The sequence below is a fragment of the Chiloscyllium plagiosum genome, unplaced genomic scaffold, assembly GCF_037043375.1.
Source record: "Chiloscyllium plagiosum isolate Xiang-an unplaced genomic scaffold, Cpla_swu_hap1 HiC_scaffold_5, whole genome shotgun sequence".
Lineage (NCBI taxonomy): Eukaryota > Metazoa > Chordata > Chondrichthyes > Orectolobiformes > Hemiscylliidae > Chiloscyllium > Chiloscyllium plagiosum.
This window is the reverse complement of record NW_028270143.1, coordinates 86,003,615-86,028,180: the sequence shown is the minus strand read 5'-3', so window position 1 is coordinate 86,028,180 and position 24,566 is coordinate 86,003,615. Positions and strand designations below refer to the sequence as shown.

The window sequence follows — 24,566 nt, the reverse complement described above, 5'->3', positions numbered from 1 at the left end:
CTGTCTCCCGCCTTCGCTGAAAGAGGCAAATATCTCTCTTATCCTTAAAAAAGGAAAGGACCCAGAAGATTGTACATCATACAGACCAATATCCTTGCTAAATGTAGATTTTAAAATCCTCTCTAAAACGTTAGCACTGAGATTAGAAAGGATACTGCCACATATTATAAAGGAGGATCAGACGGGGTTTATTAAGGGCCGTAGATCATCCAATAATGTTAGAAGGGCTCTGAATATGATTCAAGCTTGTCATCAGGGAAAGATACCAGGAGTAGTGGTTTCATTAGACGCGGAAAAGGCATTTAACAGGGTCGAATGGTCATATTTGTTTTACACATTGGAGAGGTTTGGTGTTGGACAGGTGTTTACCAAATGGATCTCAACATTGTATAGTGATCCCAAAGCAGTTGTGGTTACCAATGGATTAGGCTCGGATAGCTTCAGTGTGGGTAGGGGCTGCCGTCAGGGATGTCCCCTCTCGCCATTGTTATTCACGCTAATAATTGAACCACTAGCAGAAGCTATACGAGCTGATCCTAATATAGTGGCCCCAAGGATTGGTACAGGTAAACATAAAATTACCCTTTATGCAGATGATGTTCTTCTATTCCTCAGTAACCCTTTGATGTCCATACCTCGCTTAATCCAAGTTATTAATACATTTAGTGCATTCTCAGGCTATCAAATTAATTTTTCAAAATCGGAGGCTATGCCAATGGGTGGCCTTGCTGTGATACCCTGCTTAGCGGACGGTTCCCTTTTTCCCTTTCGCTGGTCCCTGGAGGGTTTCTTATATTTAGGCATTTTTATTACTCCAGTATTTGGTCAGTTGTATAAGGCTAATTTTGTGTATTTATTGGAAAGGATAAGGCAGGACCTCCAGCGATGGGGAGACCTGCCAATTTCCTGGTTGGGTAGAATAGCATTAATCAAAATGAATATCCTGCCCCGTCTCCTATATCCTATGAGAATGCTTCCGGTGATGCTGCCGAGGACAGCTTTATGTAAATTATACGGCTGGCTGAGTTCCTTTATCTGGAACCATAGGCGGCCCCTCATTAAGCTGAAGAAGCTACAGCTTCCACAGGCAAGGGGTGGATTGGACTTCCCAGATTTTAGGAAATATCAATTAAGTTCCCTATTAAGTTATATAGCTGATTGGGTCTTGTCTGATCCACAATCAATCTGGTTGGACATCGAGGCTTCTCAAGTAAAATACCCACTTATTAACCTTTTATTCTCAGACAAGAGGAAAATCATTACAGATCACTGTAAAAACCCTATAATACTGAATACAATCAAGGCTTGGAATATAATGCGGCAAAATGAGGGTAATTCACATAAAACATCCCCCTATGCACCGATAGTGGGAGCATGGGGATTCCAACCGGGGTTAACAGATGCCACTTTTAAACTCTGGAGATCCAGGGGTATCTCATGTCTCGGGGATTTATTTAAAGATGGGGTCCTGATGTCTTTCGGACAGCTGCGTCAGAAATTCGGATTACCCAATGGAGACCTCTTTCGATACTTCCAAATTCGAGATTTTATACAGAAGAAGACTACGTTATTAGATAGTCTTTATAAATCCGATAGAGAATGTAGTGTCCTACGACCAGTGGGGGTATCTTCCGTCAGTAATATTTATCATTTGCTACATGATGAAGTATTGGGAGATATGGATAATCTGCTTAAAACATGGGATCAGGATCTGGGACTAGAAATCTCCACAGAAACGTGGAATGATATCTGGGAAAATGCTAGAAGAATTACTATTTGTAACAGAACCCAGGCTATCCAGCTGAAGATACTTCATAGGGCCCATATAGCACCGGTTCGATTGGCAAAATTTAAGGCAGGAGCATCTCCAATGTGTCCTAAATGCAAAATAGAGGTGGGCACTCTTGTACATTGCTTATGGACCTGTCATAAGATCCGTAGATATTGGACTAAAGTAGCAAGTACCCTGACAGAAATTTTAGGAACGGAAATAAAAGTGGACCCCGTATCTCTCCTCTTGGGCTTTTCGAACTTTCCCTCCCTGGACACGTATGGGAAGAGACTATTTTCTATTCTTTCTTTCTGTGCAAGGAAAAATATTTTGATGAACTGGGTGGCGGAGGGCCCCCCTGGACTTTCAAATTGACACAGACTAATTATGGAATGTATTCCCCTTGACTTCCTTACAAATATGGTGCACCGAAAGACCGAATTATTTTATAAAATATGGCAGCCCTTTTTGAATTACATAAATACAGATATTTCGGCTATCCTAACAAGGGCTTTTATTTAATTGAGACTACAAACCTGGCTGGTCCGCGGCCCCTCGGGGGAGGAATCCCGCACGAATACGGGTTTTATCATATCTGATGTTAACACATCCCGAGCATGTAAGAGACTTAAATATACACCCTGGTTAGTTGTAGGTTAGATTAGTAGATAGTTGAGTTTTGTTTGTTTTTTTTTCTTTTCCGTTTTTTTTGTTGTTTTGTTTTTTTTTGTCAAATTTTGGCTATTGTATATTTGAGCTAATTGTATATCAATGTTTATATCTGAGAGTTTTGTTTATTTTTGTAAACTTGTAAAAATGTTAAATTTCTAATAAAAATATCTATAAAAAAAAATTCTCTGCCTATCCCTTTTCTTATTTCTCATTCTGTGTTTTGTTTCTGCCCTTGTCTCCTTCATCTATGTCTCCCTGTATAGATTCCCATTCCCCTGCCATTTTAATTTATTGCTCCCCAATCACACTAGCAAAATACCCCGAAGGACATCAATTCTGGTCCTGTTCAGGTGCAAACCATCCAGCTTATACTGGTGCTACGTCCAGCAGAACAGGTTTCAAGGTCCCACAGATCTGAAAAGCTCTCCCTTGCATCTTCATCCCAGCCTTACATCCACTGATATATCCTGCTTTTTCTACTCTGACTAGCATGTCGCACTGGTAGCAATCTTGAGATCACTATCCCCAGGGTCTTACTTTAACTTGCTTCCTAATTCCCTATATTCTGCTTTTAGGACCTCATTCCTTTTTATCCATTTTGTTGGTACTGACGTGTATCATGATTACAGAGTGTTCATCCTCCCACTACAGAATGCCTTGTAGGCACTCCGAGACATTTTTGACCCTGGCACCCAGGAAGCAACATACCATCCATTCTATTATCTGTGGTCTTGTTTGTAGCCACAAAACTCCTATTTATTCCCCTAATTATCGAGACCCCTATTATTATAGCTTTTCCACACATATTCCTCCTCCTTCATGCAGTACAACCAACCATGGTGCAACAAATTTGACTGTTGATATTTTCCACTGAGATGCCAACTCCTACCAACAGTATCTAAAATGGTATATCTCTTTTTCAGGAGAATGTCCACAGGGGGTTCCTGCTCTACCAGTTTAGTCTGCTTTGTCTGCTTGGTGGTCATCCATTCTTTTCCTGCCCCGAAGTCACAGTATTGTAGATATCACATACAGTGAGGTGGTCACTCTATCAGCCTCATGGATGCTCCACAGGGTCCCTAGCCACCGCTTTGGCTCTGAAACTCAGGAGCTGCACTGAAAGATTCTTCCTGCACGCAATCTGGACACCAGTGTCAGAACTGTGCCTGACTTGCCACGTAGAGGAGGAGGAGTGCACTAGAGCCTTGAGCTCTCCTTCCATGACTTATCCTTCTAAGTTAATCCATAGATTATCCTTAAAATCAAACATTTATTATTCTACAGCTCTTATTCTCTGGATCTCTGCACTATTGCCTGTACAAACTATAAATCTAAAACAAAGAGCTCAAAAAAAATACAAATACTCACACGACCTTACTCTCCTAAGCAGCTGCTTCCACTTGCCCCATGTCACTTTTTGACACTCTTCCCAGACTACTTCATTGTATTGCTGACTTTAGGACACTCGAGCCAGACTGCTTCACCATGACGCTCATTGTGAGACACTCTTCCCAGCATTCTTACTTTCTCCTCTTGTCTTATTCCTCCTCATCTGTGCATTGTTACTAATCATATTACCTCTGTTCCATTTTCAATTTGTGCTACAGCCCAAGAGAAACAGCAACTACAGATACCGTTAGTGAAATAGACAGGCCAACAAATCCCTCTGACCTAAAGAAATATTTGAAAGTGCTGGAAAACTGAAATAAAAACAGTAAGTGTTGGAAGTAATCATTTTCCTTAAGGAAAAGGAAAGATTCAATCAGGTACAGTTCAGATAATGTGATTCTGAGAAGTTTTATGGTACAAAATTACTGAAATCTGCTCCCCTGTACAAACCAAATCTGCATTCCAACATCAGAAATCCCTCCATTTTATACCTGCCCCTTTCTCATCTTCTTAAGGCTAATGTCTATTTGAAGTCACAGAGCTATCAATAAAAGTAACTGGAAAATAGAAATTAATCTGCATTTTCATTTACATTTGCTAATATATTAGGTATTGAAATACTCATAATCATCTATGTGAATTTCTGTGTGCAACTATAAAAAAAAAATTTTCTTCTACATAGTGCTACAAATGAGAGGCAGGTTGTTTATTTGTCTGTCTTTCCAGTTGAGATGCCATGGTGAACAGCCTTTGGACCTGGGGTTGGAAAGGACCCTGCCAAAGATTGCCCAATCTGCATCTGTGCAGGGTCAAATCTTGTCATCAGAGTAAGAAGTTTCATGTGATGATTTTACTGCAGGGTAATGCAAGTGGACAAAGAATGAGAAATGGGAAAACCTTGAGAAGTCTCCACTTTACTGTGCTTCTTCTCCATTTTCCCCCTCATGTCTATTCACACTTTCCTGCGAGTCAAGAAATGGAGATCACATTGTTGCAAATTAGTGAGGCCAAGACTAGACATTCCTCCATCCTATTTAAAGGGCTGGGTCATTGGTCAGGGCAAGCATGTATTCAACTGCCTACCTGATCTGAATTGCCAAAGCAGTTTTTATTATTATTTGGCTAAGTCAGCATTTGCTGCTCATCCTTAATTGCCCTTGAGAAGTGGTGAGCTGCCTCCTTAAAAATGCGATATTACAATTGGATTAGCCACTCATTTCCATGGAGGTGAATATTGGTAAAAGAAAATCCAGGAGATCAGGATATCATCTTTGAGACAGACCTCACTAATTTCTCTCCAGTTGAACACAGTGAACCCAAGAGTGCTGATAAAATCTTCTACATTTTCTATTGTTCCAGAAGTATTCTTTTCAGGTAGTGGATCAGCAGTGTTGAGGGAGCAGAGAGGCTGCAGAAGGACTTGGACATGGTCAGCAAATGTGCTAAAAAGAGGCAGGTGAAATTCAGTGTGGGAAAGTGTGAGGTTATACACTTTGGTAGGAAGTATAGAGGCATCAACTATTTTCTAAATTGGGAGAGGCTTTGGAAATCTGAAGTACAAAGGGACTTGGAGGTCCTAATTCAGGATTCTCTTCAGGTTAACATACAGATTCAGTTGGTGGTTAGGAAGGAAAATGCAAATGTTCACATTCATTTCCTGATTAGATTCCCTACAGTGTGGAAACAGGCCCTTCAGTCTAACCAGTCCACCGACCCTCCGAAGAGTAACGCACCCAGACCCATTTCCCTCTGACTAACACACTTACACTATGGGCAATTTAGCATGGCCAATTCACCTGACCTGCACATCTTTGGACTGTGGGAGGAAACTGGAGCACCCGGAAGAAACTCACGCAGACACGGGGAGAATGTGCAAACTCCACACAGACAGTCATCTGAGGCTGGAATCAAACCTGGGACCCCGGTGCTGTGAGGCTGCAGTGCTAACCACTGAGCCACCGTGCCAAGGGGAAAGAGGGCAAAGATGTACTGCTAATGGTGCATAAGGCTCTGGTCAGACTACAATTGGAATATTGTGAGTTTAGGGCCCCGATTTTACGAAAGGATGTGCTGGTGTTGGTGGGCTCCAGAGGAGGTTTATAAGAATGATCCTGGGGATAAAGGGCTTGTCACATGAGGATTAGTTGAGGACTCTGGGTCTGTACCCCATAAAGTTTAGAAGAATGGGGAGTATCTCACTGTGTGAGATATCTCACACAGAGTACTGAGAGGCCTGGATAGAGTGGATGTGGAGTAGGTGTTTCCACCAGTAGGAGAGACTCGGAACTGAGGGCACAGCCTCAGAGTGATGGGCTGACCTTTAGAACTGAGGTGAGGAGGAGTGCCTTCAGCCAGAGGGTGGTTAATCTGTGGAACTCACTACTGCAGAAGGCTGTAGAGGCCAAATCATTGAGTGTATTTAAGACAGAGATAGATAATTTCTTGATTAGTAAGGGGATCAAGGGTTACACATCTTGAACTGCAGATGTGTAATGGGAACATGTGGAGTTGAGGCCACAGTCAGATCAGCAATGGTTTTATCAGATGGTGGAGCAGACTTGAGGGGCCGTTGTCATAATTCTTCCCCTTGTTCCTATTTTCCTTCTGTTTAACTAAAACTAATGGTGAATTTACGTGTGGTGAGATGAATGCTTCTGTAATTTTAAGATGTTGGCTGAGAATTCAGATCTAAACTGTAGCATAGGACAAAATAATATCAACCACAACTGTTTGACCTATCTTCTTAAAATATATAGCAGCAGGATAAAGGACATTAATAATGTACTTTTCAGTATGATGTAGTTCTGTCGTTGTAATATTAATTTATTTGGTATTCCATTTATAATGTAAAACAACACACCTACACAAGTTGTGGAAATGCTAACAAGAAGAAGAGCAATTGAATGGTTTGTGTGAAAATCAAGTAACACATAAACATATCAGTAATCGTTAAATGCTCCCATTTAGAGAAAAGGTCATTTCATTAGGTGATAAAAATGAATATAGCAAAGATTATTATAAATATTTAAACTAAACAAACTGGCATGGTGACTCAATGGTCAATTTTTAAGATGGCATTTACAATTTTGTAGCACCAATTTGCAATCTGTTTAAATCTATCAAATTTGTCAAATGCAGACTTTAGCAATTTATTTATTTATTTTCAAAATGATCTAGGTACCAAGACAACTGTTTGCAACATTTACAAGTAGTATGTTTACAACTACTGTAACTTTCATAGTGTGCTGCATCAGGACTGTCAGTCCTCATCAAGTTGCCTACTTGGTGCATAAGATCCACAATGTATTTTGTTGGTGGAATGAAAAGCCCAATAACATCTTGGGTTGGTTGGTCAACCAACATGACTTCATTCCAGGCTCGGTTATACTCTCCACGAACAAGACTGCAACTGATTCCTATTCTATCTGCTAAAGCCTGAAATACAAATAGATTCATTAAATAAGTTATTACATGCATTTCAAATTATTTTGGAAACTGTATGAATGAGCAATTTATTTTTTTACTGGAAGAAAATCTACCTTGAATAGAAGGGCTCTGTGGTAGTAGACACCTTTCTGAATTTTGCCAATGGGGATGATGTTGGATTTTAATTCAAATTTCAGGTCAGCAATGTGTAGTTCCCAGTTGAATTCATGAAGCTTTTCCTTGTGTATAGGTCCACCCATCTTTTCAGAAACAAACCTAGTATTGAAAATTAAACAAAGTAAGAGAAATCAATTGCATTGTTCTAAGGGGGTGGTAAAGAATAAGGAAATGAAGTCATGGATAGAACATTGGCATACTCTGTATGTTACAATAGGGGAGGAAAAGAAGCTTGTCAGTGACACGGATAGTATTTTTTTTCTTCACCTATGGGATGTGGCCAAAGCTGGCTGGGCCAGCAATTATTGACCATCCTAGTTGCCCTTAATAAGTTGGTGGTGAGCTGTCTTATAGAATTGCTGTAGTCCATATGCTGTAAGTAGACATAATGCTGTTTGGGAGGGAATTTCAGAAATTTAACCTCATGCACTGAAAATGGAGATATATTTCAAAGTCAGGATGGTGAGTAGTTGAAAGGGAACTTGAAGATGGTGGTGTTCTCATGTATCTGTTACTCGTCATTCCAGATGGTGGTAGTCATTCCAACAGGGTGTGGTCTTAGGACCTTTGGTGAATTTATGCAGTGCATACTGTAGTTAGTTCAGACTTCTGCTCCTGAGAGTTCAGACCGCTGCTCCTGGGCATCGATGGTGGAGGGAATGGATGTTTTGTCAATTTGGTGTTAATTAAGTGGGCTGCTTTGTCCTAGATGGCGTCAAGCATCTTGAGTGTTGTTGGAGCTGCATTCATCCAAGGAAGTGAGAAGTATTCCATCCCACGTCTGACTTATGCCTTGTAGATGGTGGACAGGTTTGGGTTCTCAAGAGGTAAGTTACTTGCTGCAGTATTCTAAGCCTCTGACCTACTCTTGTAGCCACTGTATTTATATGGCCAATTTCTGATAGCTGGTAGCCTCTAGAATATTGATAATGGGGATTCACTAATGGCAACACCATTGGATGTAAAAGGACAATGGTTAGATTGTCCCTTATTGAAAATGGAACCTGGCATTTGTATGGCATGAATATTACTTGCCATTTTTTTTCTCATGCTTAAATAATGATGCCGAACATTGAGCAATTATCAGCGAACATCCAAATTCTGTCCTTATGATGAAGAGAAGGTCATTAATGAAGCGGCTGAAGGTGTTTGGGCCAAAGACAATAACCTAAGAAACTCCTGCAGAGGTGTCTTAGGGCTGGGATGACTGACCTCTAGAACCATTCTCCTATGTGCCATGTGTGACTCAAACCAGCAGTGAGTTCTCCACTGATTCTCATTTAATCCAGTTTTGCTAAGGCTCCTTGATGCTACAGTTGGTTGAATGCAGCCTTGATGTCAAGGGCTGTCACTCTCACCTCACCTCTGGAACTCAGCTCTTTTGTCCATGTTTGAACCAAGTTTATAATGAGGTCAGGGACTGAGTGACCCTGGTGGAATCCAAACTGAGCGTTACTGAACAGATGCTGCTTGATAACACTATTGATGACATCTTCCATCAATTTGCTGATGATCAAAAGTAGACTAAAGGGGCAATAGTTGGCTGAGTTGGATTTCTAATGCGTTTTGTATACAGGATATACCTGGGCATTTTTCCAGATTGTTGGAGGAAATCAGTGTTGTGGCTTTACTGAAACAGCTTGGCTACAATTGCAGCAAGTTCTGGAGAACAAGTCTTCAGTACTATTGCTGAAATGTTGTTCAGGCCCACAGCTGTTGCAGCATCTAATGCCTCCTACCATTTCTTGATATCACATGGAGTGAATTGAATTAGCTGAAAACTTGCATCTGTGATGCTGGGTATTCTCATGGAGGCCAACATGGATAATCCATTTGTTACTTCTGGCCAAAAAGAGTGCTGCGAATGTTTCAGCCTTATGTTTTGCACGGATGTGCTGGGCTTCTCAATCATTGAGGATGGCAATATTTGTGGAGTGTCCTCCTCCACCTTGAATTATTTACCACCATTCACAACTGGAGGTGGCAGGACTGCAGAACTTACATCAAATTTGTTGGTTGTGGGATTACTTAGTTTTGTTTATCATTTGCTGCTAATGCTGTTAGGAATGCAAATAGTCCTGTTCTGCAACTTCATCAGGTTGTCACCTTATTTTTAGGTGTGTCTAGGCCTGCTCCTGGCATGCCTTGCTGCATTCTTCATTGAATCATGGTTGATCCCCTGGCTTAATGGTGGTAGTAGTAGTAGAGTGGTGGATATGCTAGACCACAAGGTTACAGATTGTGCTGGATTATGATTCTGCAGCTGTTAATAGCCCACAGCGCCTCATAAATTTTCAGTCTTGAGTCGCTCAGTCTGTTCAAAGTCAGTCCCATATAGCATAGAGATAATGCTACACAAAATGATGTGAGGTATTATGAATGTGAAGTCAGGACTTAGTATTCACAAGGACTGTGCGGTGGTCACTCCTATCAATACTGTCATGGACAGATGCATCGGCATCAGGTAGATTGGTGAGGATGACATCAAGTATGCTATTCCCTCTTGTTGGTTCTATCACTACCTACCACAGATCCTGTAAAGTTTCAATGTCCTTTTGAACTCAACCAGCTTGATCAGTAGTGCTTCTGCCAAGTCACTCATGGTGGTAGACATCAAAATCCCCCATCTAGAGTACATTCTGTGTCCTTACTATCCTAAGTGCTCCCTCCATGGTAATTAAATACAGATAGTTTAAGAGAAAAGTGGCAGGAATTTCAATCTACTCACTGATTTCTCTAAGTCCTGCAAGTTTGCCAAGATAATTGCCAAATATTAGCTGAAAATATCCTTTAAATTCACAAAAGAATCCATGCCGTTTCAATTTGGGGTTACTGAGGAAAATCTTCCTTTTGTTCCAATGTTTCATACTTTCTAATATCCTTAAAACAGCTTGAAAATTTCACAATGGAGATGGAGATTTGCAGTCTAACTGAATTGAAACTGCAGCTATTTTCCTATTTAATCATTGGGACATCCATTACAGTTGAACATTATAGTTTCCTCTTTGGCCCCTCTGCGATAGTTTTAGTCTACAAGATTTCTTGGTTTTATTCCCAGTTATATTATTAAATCTTCAATATTTGTTTCCCAACTTCCCTTGGTCAGCAGCACTCAGAGTACCTGATGATTATACTGTTGGCTTCTTCATTTTGTTCCTTTATATTACCCCTTGGCAATGTTAAGAGTTGGTATTGAGTCAATTTTCATGACATAATGACAATATTCAGCTTTAGTTCTCTACCATTGCCCTCAACTATGTGATTAGATATTGTCTAATATTGTTAACCAATTATAAATCTCTGCTTAACAGGAATGGTGCAAACAGAAGCTCGAAAATGGTGGGATTGAGGGTTAGTTAGAAGGAAGATCGCATCACATTCCAAACACATTCTTCTCTCACACCTATCTTATCAGAGTCTGCCCACCCAGAGGGGTGGGGTACTAATTTAAGTGGTTGTTTCAGAGATGTCTTGGGTGATATGTGCCTTTTGAACAGCAGACCAACTGTAGACTATGCAGTCTTGAACCAAAAAGTGAAAACCTTTGGCTAAAGGAGGCCCATGTAACTTATTTTTAAACATTTCTTTTGTAGATGAACTTCCTTGCCCAAAAAGGATATATTTGGAGTCCCTATCCCAAGATTTATTTCCTGGACTATGATTTCTCTCCCTCTTCTACTCTATTTCAACAAACCAGGGACTGCCTCCATGGGTTTCTATAAGTAGAGTAACCTACCTGAGCACTGTCATACACAGTTAAGAGGGACTCTCCAAAAGTGATTTTGGACCCCCTGAAGTCTCATGACATCAGGTCAAACATGGGCAAGGATGCCACCTACTGTCTTTTCTGATCTAATGAATCAGTATTCATTCATGTTAAGTATCATTTGAAAGCAACACTGAGGCACAGATGTGGTCTGTTAAAGGTACTTCAATGTTCATTATCAATATCTAGCACCACTACTACTACTTTTCATTTTGTCTTTATTTTTTTCAGAGCTTGTGGACATTGACAAGTTATATGTTGCCCTGAAGGATATGGGTGTCAAACCGAACTCACATTTGTTGTGACGCCCAACATAAAGAGAAACCATGATTGTATTGCTGGAATGATGACCCATGCTACTTTTGAGGACACACTGAGAAAGCCTCTATTGTGAATAATACTACCATTGTGCAAAATGTGATAAATTCAGAACAGCTCTAACAGCTTAAAACTGAGTATTCACAAGGTTCCCGCCTCAAGCGACTGACTGTGTGGAGTTTGCACGTTCTCCCCGTGTCTGCGTGGGTTTCCTCCGGGTGCTCCGGTTTCCTCCCACAGTCCAAAGATGTGCAGGTCAGGTGAATTGGACATGCTAAATTGCCCGTAGTGTTAGGTAAGGGGTAAATGTAGGGGTATGGGTGGGTTGCGCTTCGGCGGGGCGGTGTGGACTTGTAGGGCCGAAGAGCCTGTTTCCACACTGTAAGTAATCTAAATCTAAAACAATTCTTGCCATCAGCAGCAGCATAACTGTATTCCACCAATATCTGTAATGTCATGACATAGCATATCCCTCACTTTATAATCCAGCCAGTGGATTTCAATGTAGGTTTCAATGGAGTACAGAATAGCACACCAGAATAAAGGTGTATCAAAAAAGAAGTGCCAACTGGTCAAGCTGCAACACAGAATTACACCCGTATTAAACATCATTTTAGTAGCCTTCCAAAATACCGAATCAAGGGGTAAAACTTGGCGAGGAAATAATGACTTTTTACTTGAGAGACAGTTATGGTCTTGGGGAAATGGAATTAAAGGCCAGTGAATCCCTAGACTTGATAAGTTGCATCCTATGATAAGGGAGGAAGTAGCTACAGAGATAGTGGATATAGTGATAGGAATCTTCTAAGAACCCTTAGATTCTGGAAAAGTCTGAGAGGATTGGAAAACTATGAATATGACACCGCTATTCAAAAAGAGGACACAAAAAGTACAATGGGCCTGTTTTCTTAATGCCTGTTATTAGGAAAATGTTAAGAGTCTATGTTACAGATGTAATTATATCTGAATATTTAAAAACACATCGAGAAAACACATAGCCAAATGAACATGGCTTCAAAGGGAAAATCACATCTGCAATTCATGAGATTTTTTTTGCAGAGCTAACAAACAGGATAAAGAGATCATGGTGGACGGAATAGACTTGGATTACCAAAACATATAATGTACCTCACAAAAGCTACTTAATAAGAGCCCATGGAGTTGGTTATACCCTTTTCATGAAAAGGAGATTGGCTAAATAATAGAAGACAGAAAAGAGGGATATGGGGACTATTTTCAGGATGGTAACCTGTAACTAATGGAGTGCCACAGGGATTAGTGCTGGGGCCACAGTTATTTAAAATACTGTACATGAATTACTTGGGTGAGGGAAGTGAATGTGCTATCACTAAGATTACAGCTGATGAAAAATAGGTGGGAAGTGGTGAGGATGATGGAAAAGAATCTCTAGAGTTGTATAGACATTAAATGAGTGGACAAAAATGTGGTATATGGAAAATAAGATCAGAAAATGAAAACTTGGCATGAAAAATAGAGGAGCTGAAAATGGAGAAACACCAATGGAGAAATTTTCAGCACAGAGTGGTTTGGGGGTACTTGTTCATAATTCACAAAAAGCCAGCACATGAATTCAGCAGGTGGTAAGGAAGGCAAATGTAATACATTTATTTCAAAGGGAATTAATTACTAAAATAGGAAAGTCTTGCTAAAACTATATAAGGCACTAGTTAGAGCACATACTGCGAACCATTTTGGTTCCCTAATTTAAGGAAAATATATACTGACATTTGAGGCAATACAGATAAGGTTCACTAGGTTTATTCCAGTATGGACAGATTTCCTTACGAGGCTGAGTAGGATAAGTTGAAACTTTATTGCTGGAACAGCACAGCAGGTCAGGCAGCATCCAGGGAACAGGAGATTCGACGTTTCGGGCACAGGCCCTTCTTCAGGAATCGAGGCGTCGAATCTCCTGTTCCCTGGATGCTGCCTGACCTGCTGTGCTGTTCCAGCAATAAAGTTTCAACTTTGATCTCCAGCATCTGCAGACCTCACTTTCTCCCTGAGTAGGATAAGCTTGTGCTCACTGGAGATTTAAACAAGGAGAGATCTTATTAAAACATAGAAGATTCTTAGGGGTCTTCACAGAGTAGAGAGGATGGGTTAGAACATAGAACATTACAGTGCAGTTCAGGCCCTTCAGCCCTCAATGTTGCACCCACCTGAGAAACCAATCTGAAGCCCTACACTATTCCATTTTCATCCATATGGTAAAAACAATGACTGGAGATGCTGGAAACCAGATTCTGGATTAGAGGTGCTGGAAGAGCACAGCAGTTCAGGCAGCATCCAAGGAGCAGCGAAATCGATGTTTCAGGCAAAAGCCCTTCATCAGGAATCATCAGGAATTCCTGATGAAGGGCTTTTGCCCGAAACGTCAATTTCGCTGCATTTTCATCCATATGTCTATCCAATGACCATTTAAATGCCATTAAAGTTGGCGAGTCTACTACTGATGCAGGCAGGCCATTCCATGCCCCTACTACTCTGAGTAAAGAACTACATCTGACATCTGTTCTATATCTATCACCCCTCAATTTAAAGCTATGTCCTCTCATGCTGGCCACCATCATCCAAGGAAAAAGGCTCTCACTGCCCACCCTGTCTAACCCTCTGATTATCTTAAATGTCTCAATTGATTCACCTCTCAACCTTCTTCTCTCTAATGAAAACAGCGTTGAGTCCCTTAGCCTTACCTCGTAAGACTTTCCCTCCATACCAGGCAACATCCTCATAAATTTCCACTGATCCCTTTTCAAAGCTTCCACATCCTTCCTCTCACGAGGTGACCAGAACTATATGCAATACCCCAACCGCGGCTGCACCAGAGTTTTGTATAGCTGCAATATGATCTCATGGCTACGAAACTCAATCCCTCTACTAATAAAAGCTAATACAACCCTATCAACCTGGCTGGCAACTTTCAGGGATCTATGTACATGGACACTGAGATCTCTCTGCTCATTAGATTAGATTAGATTAGATTAGATTACTTACAGTGTGGAAACAGGCCCTTCGGCCCAACAAGTCCATACTGACCCGCCGAAGCGCAACCCACCCATACCCCTACATTTACCCCTTTAACCTAACACTACGGGCAATTTAGCATGGCCAATTCACCTGACCCGCACATCTTTGGACTGTGGGAGGAAACCGGAGCACCCGGAGGAAACCCACGCAGACACGGGGAGAATGTGCAAACTCCACACAGTCAGTAGCCTGAGTCGGGAATTGAACCCGGGTCTCTGGCGCTGTGAGGCAGCAGTGCTAACCACTGTGCCACCGTGCCGCCCACAAACTAAAATTCAAGCATCAGGAATCTTACCTTTGTCCAGTACTCTTTATTTCTATTGCTCCTTCTGAAGTGAATCACCTCACACATTTCCACATTAAACTCCATTTGCCACCTCTCAGCCCAGCTCTGCAGCTTATCTATGTCCCTCTGTAACCAACAACATCCTTCAGCACTATCCACAACTCTACTGACCTTAGTGTCATCCGCAAATTTACTAACCCATCATTCTAAGCCCTCATCCAAGTCATTTATAAGAATGACAAACAGCAGTGGACCCAAAACAGACCCTTGCGGTACATGATTCGTAACTGAACTCCAGGATGAACATTTCCCATCAACCCCCACCCTCTGTCTTCTTTCAGCTAGCCAATGCCTTATCCAAACTGCTAAATCACCCTCAATCCCATGCCTCCATATGTTGTGCAATAGCCTACCATGAGGTACCTTATCAAACTCCTTTCTGAAATCCATATACACCACATCAACCGCTTTACCCTCATCCACCTGTTTGGTCAACTTCTCAAAGAACTCAATAAGGTTTGTGAGGTACAACCTACCATTCATAAAACCATGTTGGCTATCCCAAATCAACTTATTCCTTTCTAGATGATTATAAATTCTATCTCTTATAACCTTTTCTAACATTTTACCCACAACCAAAATAAGGCTCACTGGTCTATAATTACCAGGGTTGTCTCTACTCCCCTTCTTGAACAAGGGAACATTTGCCATCCTCCAGTCTTCTGGCACTATTCCTGTACAGAATGACGACACAAAGATCAAAGCCAAAGGCTCAGCAATCTCCTTCCTGGCTTCCCAGACAATCTTAGGATAAATCCCATCTGGCCCAGGAGACTTATCTATTTTCACACTTTCCAGAATTGCTAACACCTCCTCCTTGTGAACCTCAATCCCATCTAGGCTAGTAGCCTGTATTTCAGTATTCTCCTCGACAACATTGTCTTTTTTTAGTGTGAATACTGACAAAAAATATTGAGTTATCACTTCCCCTATCTCCTCTGACCCCCACATGCCTCTTCCCACTACTATCTTGGATTTGCTTTAATCTTATTCGTCATTCTTTTGTTCCTAATATACCTATAGAAAATCTTAGGGTTTTCTTTGATCCTATTTGCCAATGAATTTTCATGTCCCCTCCTGGCTCTTCTTAGCTTTCTCTTTAGGTTTTTCCTGGCTAATTTGTAATTCTCAAGCACCCTAACTGAGCTTTTATATCTCATCCTAACATAAGCCTTCTTCTTCAGTCAACCATGGCTCCCTTACTCAAAACTTCCTCCCTGCCTGACAGGTACATATTTACCAAGGACACGCAATAGCTGTTCCTTGAATAAGCTCCACATTCTAATTATGCCCATCCCCTACAGTTTGTTACCCCATCCTATGCATCCTACATCTTGCCTAATCGCATCATAATTGTCGTTCTGCTAGCGATAACTCTTGCCCTGCGGTATATACCTATCGCTTTCAATTGCTAAGGTAAATATAACCAAATTGTGGTCACTATCACAAAGTGCTTACCTACCTCCAAATCTAACACTTGGCTGGGTTCATTACCCAGTACCAAATCCAATGTGGCCTCACCTCTTGTTGGCCTCACTCCTTTCCTGGATGGATCAGGAAACCATCCTGCACACATTGGACAAAAAAAGACTCATCTAAATTACTTGAACTATAGTATTCGCAGTCAATAGTTTGAAAATTAAAGGCCCCCATAACAACTACCCTGTCACTCTTGCTCCTATCAAAAATCATTGTTGCTATCCTTTCCTCTACATCTCTGGAACCATTCGGAGGCTTGTAAAAAACTCCCAACAGGGTGACCTCTCCTTTCCTGTTTTTAACCTCAGCCCATACTATCTCAATACATGAGTCCTCAAACATCCTTCTGCCACCATAATACTGTCTTAGATTTACAATGCCACCCCCCCCCCCCACACACACACACACACACACACACACACACCACTTGCCCTTTTACCATCTTCTATGGACTTACTGGTTTTCTTTGCAGATGAATCCAGGAACAAGAGGACATAATCTCAAAGTAAGGGTTGTGCATTTAAGACTGAGATAAGGAGGAATTTCTTCTCTCAGAGGGTAATGGATATGTGGAATTCTTTACTGCAGAATTCCTGAGGCTTGTTTATTAAGTATACTCAAGGTTTAGATAGATTTTTGGAATCTAGGGAATCAAGGTTTATGAGAGAAAGGCAGGCAAATGGAGTTGAGGATTACCAGACTGTCCATGATGTCATTCTAAAGTGCAGCAGACTCAATGGGCAGAATTGCCAACTTCTGTTTCTACATCTTATTGTCAAACAGCAGAATAAGCATGCTGCAGACAAAGCGAAGTGATTCCATGACCAATGGATGAAATCAGAGTTCTCCATTCTTGCTACATCCCAGGTGTGAGTAGCATTGACAATTAAAAGACCAAACGGGAGAAGAAGCACCAAAAATATTCTTGCCTTCAAGGATATTAGAGCTCAACAGTCAACTGCAAAAAATGAAGGTGAACATTTGCAACAGTCTTCAGCTAGAAGTGTTGAGCGCTTGATGCATTGAGCTAAATAGCTAAACATGGAGGTCCCACCTGCCTAAACTTGCTCCTCATCTGAGGCATGGTGACCCTCAAGTTAAGTCACCACTAGTCATATCTCTTGAATGAAAGAGCAGCCCTATGGTCATCTGGAACTATGGTGACTTTATCTTACTATGGAGATACTGAAATAACAGAAGCCAACCTTTAGTCATTTCAATTCATTCCACATAATACCAAGAAACTGCTATGCATGCAGGTATCGCAAAGAACTTGAATTTTGACAACAATCTGGCTGTAATATTGAAGGCTTGTGCTCCAGAACTAGTGCATCACTAAGAAAAGAAGTTACACTAAAGCTTTATAAAACATTGATTATGCCTCAGCTGCAGCACAGTGTTCAGATTTAGGCATCAAAGGAAGGATGCTAACCCTTCCTTAATACCTCAATACATGAGTCCTCAAACATCCTTTCTCCAATTGGAGGATACAACAGAGACTTACCAGGGCTGAGATTGTAAGCTATATGGAAAGACTGCAGGACCCCATTTCAAACAAGTATCCAACTTTGGAAAATATAGGGGGAATGTAGCACAAAGAGTCAAGTTTCTGGTATCAGAACTGGCTCTAATGGAATGAGGGGCACCAAGCAATCGATTGTGATAGGGGACTCTCTAGTCAGAGGCACAGACAAATGTTTCTGCGGCCAGCAGCAAAAAGTAAGAATGGTGTGTTGCTTCCCTGATGCCAGAATCAAGGATAATCAGAGAGGGTGCAGAATGTTCTCAAAAGGGAGAGGTACCAGCAAGAGGTCATTGTACACATTGGAACTGATGACATAGGAAGTGAAAATGGTGAGATTCTGAAGGGAGAATATAGGAGGTTAGGCAGGAATTTAAACAGGAGGTCCTTGAGGGTAGTAATATCTGGATAACTCCTGGTGCTATGAGCTAGTAAGGGTAGGAATAGGAGGATACAGCAGAATGTGTGGGTAAGGAGCTGGTGCAGGGGAAAAGGCTTCACATTTTTGGATCATTGGAATCTCTTCTGGGTAGAAGTGACCTGTCCAAGATGGATGGATTGCGCCTGAATTGGAAGCAGACTAATATACTGGCAGGGAGATCTGCTAGAGCTGCTTGGAAGGATTTAAAATAATAAGGTGGGGGGGGGGGGGGGGGGGGGGACCCAAAAACGTAGTGAGGAATGAGATCAATCTGAGACTGGTACAGTTGGGAAAAGGAGTGAGTCAAACAGTCAGGGCAGGCAGGAACAAAGCAGAGAACAAGGTCCTCTTGCAAAAATGCCATCCCGTATTCCCAATTCCTCCGCCTCCGCCGGATCTGCTCCCAGGAGGACCAGTTCCACCACAGAAAAAAACAGATGGCCTCCTTCTTTAGAGACCAATTTCCCTTCCCACGTGGTTAAAGATGCCCTCCAACGCATCTCGTCTACATCCTGCACCTCTGCCCTCAGACCCCACCCCTCCAATCGTAACAAGGACAGAACGCCCCTGGTGCTCACCTTCCACCCTACCAAATCGCATAAACCAAATCATTTCCGCCACCTCCAAACAGACCCCACCACCAGGGATATATTTCCCTCCCCACCCCTTTCTGCCTTCCGCAAAGACCGTTCCCTCCGTGACTACCTGGTCAGGTCCACGCCCCCCTAAAACCCACCCTCCCATCCTGGCACTTTCCCCTGCCACCGCAGGAACTGTAAAACCTGCGCCCACACCTCTTCCCTCACCTCTATCCAAGGCCCTAAAGGAGCCTTCCACATCCATCAAAGTTTTACTTGCACATCCACTAATATCATTTATTGTATCCGTTGCTCCCGATGTGATCTCCTCTACATCGGGGATAACGGGCGCCTCCTAGCACAGCGCTTTAGGGAACATCTCCGGGACACTCGCACCAATCAACCACACCGCCCCATGGCCCAACATTTCAACTCCCCCTCCCACTCTGCCGAGGACATGGAGGTCCTGGGCCTCCTTCACCGCCGCTCCCTCACCACCAGACGCCTGGAGGAAGAACGCCTCATCTTTCGCCTCGGAATACTTCAACCCCAGGGCATCAATGTGGACTTCAACAGTTTCCTCATTTCCCCTTCCCCCACCTCACTCTAGTTCTAAACTTCCAGCTCAGCACTGTCCCCATGACTTGTCCGGACCTGTCCTACCTGCCTATCTCCTTTTCCACCTAACCGCTCCACCCTCTCCTCCCTGACTTATTACCTCCATCCCCTCCCCCACTCACCCATTGTACTCTCTGTTACTTTCTCCCCACCCCCACCCTCCTCTAGGTTATCTCTCCACGCTTCAGGCTCACTGCCTTTATTCCTGATGAAGGGCTTTTGCCCGAAACGTTGATTTCAAAGCTCCTTGGATGCTGCCTGAACTGCTGTGCTCTTCCAGCACCACTAATCCAGAATCTGGTTTCCAGCATCTGCAGTCATTGTTTTTACCTTAGAGAACAAGGTCAGACTGATAAATTAAACTGCATTAACTTCAATGCAAGCGGTCAAACAGGGAAGACAGATGAACTCAGGGCATGGTTAGGACCATGGGATATCATAGCAATTACAGAAACGTGGCTCAGGGATGGACAGGACTGGCAGCTTAATGTTCCAGTCTACAAATGCTACAGGAAGGGTAGAAAAGGGAGCAAGAGAGCAGGGGAGTATTGTTTTTGATAGGGGATAGCATTACTGCTGTACTGAGGGAGGATATTCATAGAAATAGATCCAGTGAAGTTATTTGGGTAGAACTGAAAAATAAGAAAGGATAATCACCTTATTGGGATTGTATTATAGACCCCCTAATAATCAGTGGGAAACTGAGAAACAAATTTGTAAGAAGATTTCAATTATCGGCAAGAATAATAGGGTGGTTATGGTAGGGGATTTTAACTTTCCAAATATAGACAAGGACTGCCATAGTGTTAAGGGTTTAGATGGAGAGGAATTTGTTAAGTGTGTACAAGAAAATTTTCTGATTCAGTATCTGCATGTATCTACAGGAGAAAGTGCAAAACATGACCTACTCCTGGGAAATAAGGCAGGGCAGGTGACTGAAGTGTCAGTGAGGGAGTACTTTGGGGCCAATGACCATAATTCTATTAGTTTTAAAATAATGATGGAAAAGGATAGACCAGATCTAACAGTTAAAGTTCTAAATTGGAGAAAGGCCAATTTTGACAGTATTAGACAAGAACTTTCAAAAACTGATTGGGGCAGATGTTCGTAGGTAGGGGAACGGCTGGAAAATGGGAATCTTTCAAAAATGAGATAACGAGAGTCCAGAGACAGTATATTCCTGTTAGTGTGAAAGGAAAGACTTGTAGGTGTAGGAAAAGCTGGATGACTAGAGAAATTGAGGTTTTGGTTAAGAAAAAAGGAAGCAAGTGTCAGGGAGAGATTGAATGAACCCCCAGAAGGGTTTAAAGGCAGTAGGAGTATACTTCAGAGGAAAATCAGAAGGGCAAAATTGGGATATGAGATAGCTTTGGCAAATAGGGTAAAAAAAAATCCAAACGGTTTTTATTAGTACATTAAGGACAAAAGGGAAACTAGGGAGAGAATAGAGCCCCTTAAAGATCAGCACAGCAGCCTATGTGTAGAGTTGCAGGAGATGGGGGAGATACTAAACGAGTATTTTGCATCAGTGTTTACTGTGGAAAAGGACATGGAAGATATAGAATGTGGGGAAATAGATGGTGATCTCTTGAAAAATGTCCATATTACAGAGGTGGATGCCTTGAAACACAAAAAAGAGTGGGTAAATCTCCAGGACCTGATCATGTGTACCCTTGAACTCTGTGGGAAGTGAGGGAAATGATTGCTGTGACCTTTGCTGAGATATTTGTAGCATTGATATTTGCAGGTGAGGTGCTGGAACACGAGAGGTTGGCTGATGTGGTGCCACTATTTAAGAAAGGTGATAAGGAAAAGCCAGGAAACTATAAACCGGTAGGCCTGACATCTAGCTTGTACAAGTTGTTGGAGGCAATCCTGAGGGACAGTATTAACATGTGTTTGGAAAAGAAAGGACTGATTCGGGGTAGTCTGCATGGATTTGTGTGTGGGAAATCATGTCTCACAAACTTGATTGAATTTTTTTGAAGAAGTAATGAAGAGGATTCATGAGGACAGAGCAGTGGTCATGGTCTATATGGACTTCAGTAAGGCATTCAACTTCATGGTCAACTGTTTAGCAAGATTAGAGCACATGGAATACAGGGAGAACTAGCCATTTGGATACCGTACTGACTTGAAGGTAGAAGACAGAGGGTGGCAGTGAAGGGTTGCTGTTCAGACTGGAGGCCTGTGACCAGTGTTGTGCCACAGGATCGGTGCTGGGTCCACTGCTTTTCATCATTTATATAAATGATTTGGATGTGAACAAAGGAGATAAGGTTAGTAGGTTTGCAGATGACACCAAAATTGGGGATGTAGAGGACAGCGAAGAAGGTTACCTCAGAGTAAAATGGGATCTTAATCAGATGGGCCAATGGGCTGAGAAGTGGCAGATGGAGTTTAATTTATATAAATGTGAGGTGCTGCATTTTGGAAAAGCAAATCAGAGCAGGACTTTTACACTTAATGGTAAGGTCCTGGGAGCATTGCTGATCAAAGAGACCTGAGAGTGCAGATTCATACTTCCTTGAAAGTAGAGTCGCAGGTAGATAGGATAGTGAAGAAGGTCATAATATTGAATAAAGGAGTTGGCAGGTCATGTTGCGGCTGTACAGGACATTGGTTAGGCCACTGTTGGAATATTGCGTGCAATTCCGGCCTCCTTCCTATCGGAAAAATGTTGTGAAACTTGAAAGGGTTCAGAAGGATGTTGGCAGGATTTGAGCTATAGGGAGAGGCTGAATAGGCTGGGGCTATTTTCCCTGGAGTGTCGGAGGCTGAGGGGTTACCTTATCAAGGTTTATAAAATCATGAGTGGCATGGATAGCATAAATAGACAAGGTCTTTTTCCTTGGGTGGGGAAGTCCAGAACTAGAGGGCATAGGTTTAGGTGAGAGGGTGGGGCTGCTTTCCCTGGAGCGTCAGAGGCTGAGGGGTGACCTTATAGAAGTTTACAAAATTATGAGGGCATGAATAGGATAAATAGACAAAGTCCTTTCCCTGAGGTCAGGGAGTCCAGAACTCAAGGGCATAGGTTTAGGATGAAAGGGGAAAGATATAAAAGGGATCTAGTGGGCAATGTTTACACTCAGAGGGTGGTGTGTATATGGAACAAGCTGCCAGAGGAAGTGGTTGAGGCTGGTATAATTACATCATTTAAAAGGCGTCTGGATGGGTATATGAATAGGAAGGGTTTAGAGGGATATGAGCCAAGTGCTGGCAGGTAGGTCTAGTTTGGGTTGGAATATCTGGTCAGTATGGACAAGTTGGACCGAAGGGTCTGTTTCCTTGCTGTGCATCTCTATGAACCAGATTTGTTCTGCTTAAAGCAAATATGACAAAAAAGGAGAGCTGATGGAAGTGTTCACATTGTAAATGATTTTGGTGGAGCAAGTGGCACACTATAAAAACTGGCTGAATGTCTGGTAACCAGAGGATACAGGTTTAAATTCATTGGCAAAATAAGCCAAGGCAACCACAAAAAAAATTCTGAGGTTTAGAATCCACTGCCTGAAAAGCGGAAGCAGATTTTTAAAACATTACACTGAACACTAGAAGAGCACAGGTGATTTAAATGTGTTGCTGTTCCATAGTGCTGGCACAGGTATAATGGGTTGAATGGCCTTCTTCTGTCATTCTGTGAATGCTACTAATAAAATTCAATGAAAAAGGATCCTCAACTACAGCACACCACACTTTAAACCATTTACAGATGCCACACATGTACACACTTCACATTATCAATATTTCACATGGCTTGATGTAGTGTAGTCTGAATGTCAACTGATAAAACCTATAAGAATGCCTTTCATAGGCAACATTAGGCTTAATAACATCAATGGAACATGATATGCATGAATAAAGATTGATCTAACTGATTTTGAATGGATATCCTTTTCACTTGAAATTTAGACAATAGACAATAGGTGCAGGAGTAGGCCATTCAGCCCTTCGAGCCTGCACCGCCATTCAATATAATCATGGCTGATCATTCCTAATCAGTATCCTGTTCCTGCCTTATCTCCATAACCCTGGATTCCACTATCTTTGAGAGCTCTATCCAACTCTTTCTTAAATGAATCGAGAGAGTGGGCCTCCACTGCCCTTTGGGGCAGAGCATTCCACACAGCCACCACTCTCTGGGTGATGAAGTTTCTCCTGAGCTCTGTCCTAAATGGTCTACCCCGTATTTTTAAGCTGTGTCCTCTGGTTCGGCACTCACCCATCAGTGGAAATATGTTTCCTACTGCCAGAGTGTCCAATCCTTTCATAATCTTATACGTCTCAATCAGATCCCCCCTCAGTCTTCGAAACTCAAGGGTATACAAGCCCAGTCGCTTCAGTCTTTCAGTGTAAGGTAATCCCGCCATTCCAGGGATTGACCTCGTGAATCTACGCTGCACTCCCTCAATAGCCAGAATGTCTTTTCTCAAATTTGGAGACCAGAACTGCACACAGTACTCCAGGTGTGGTCTCACCAGGGCCCTGTACAGCTGCAGAAGCACCTCTTTGCTTCTATACTCAATTCCTCTTGTTATGAAGGCCAGCATGCTATTAGCCTTCCTCACTACCTGCTGTACCTGCATGCTTGCCTTCATTGACTGGTGTACAAGAACACCCAGATCTCTCTGTACTGCCCCTTTACATAAATTGATTCCATTGAGGTAGTAGTCTGCCTTCCTGTTCTTGCCACCAAAGTGGATAACCATACATTTATCCACATTAAACTGCATCTGCCATGCATCTGCCCACTCACCTAACTTGTCCAGGTCACCCTGTAATCTCCTAACATCCTCATCACATTTCATCCTGCCACCCAGCTTTGTATCATCAGCAAATTTGCTAATGTTATTGCTGATACCATCTTCTATATCATTAACATATATTGTAAAAAGCTGCGGTCCCAGCACGGATCCCTGCGGTACCCCACTGGTCACTGCCTGCCATTCCGAAATGGAGCCGTTTATTTCCTTTGTTTCCTATTAGCCAACCAATTTTCAATCCAATCTAGTACTTTGCCCCCAATACCATG

The 24,566-nt window shown here is 42.2% G+C and overlaps 1 protein-coding gene and 1 long non-coding RNA gene across 4 annotated transcripts in view; one reads left to right on the top strand and one right to left on the bottom strand.

The window, feature by feature from the left end:
- The window catches only part of LOC148149971 (uncharacterized), a 63,587-nt gene extending 52,139 nt beyond the window's left edge, over positions 1 to 11,448 (top strand). For both annotated transcript variants that reach the window (XR_015757241.1, XR_015757240.1), the window contains exons 2-3: positions 8,145 to 8,262; positions 11,433 to 11,448. This is a non-coding gene — a long non-coding RNA (uncharacterized LOC148149971). The remainder of the gene's footprint in view (positions 1 to 8,144; positions 8,263 to 11,432) is intronic.
- The window catches only part of armc3 (armadillo repeat containing 3), a 172,832-nt gene continuing 154,903 nt past the window's right edge, over positions 6,638 to 24,566 (bottom strand). For both annotated transcript variants that reach the window (XM_043690441.2, XM_043690446.2), the window contains 2 exons: positions 7,372 to 7,534; positions 6,638 to 7,267 (listed from right to left, as the gene is read on the bottom strand). In XM_043690441.2, the coding sequence (XP_043546376.1) occupies positions 6,986 to 7,267; positions 7,372 to 7,534 (445 nt within the window). In that variant the 3' untranslated portion in view covers positions 6,638 to 6,985. The remainder of the gene's footprint in view (positions 7,268 to 7,371; positions 7,535 to 24,566) is intronic.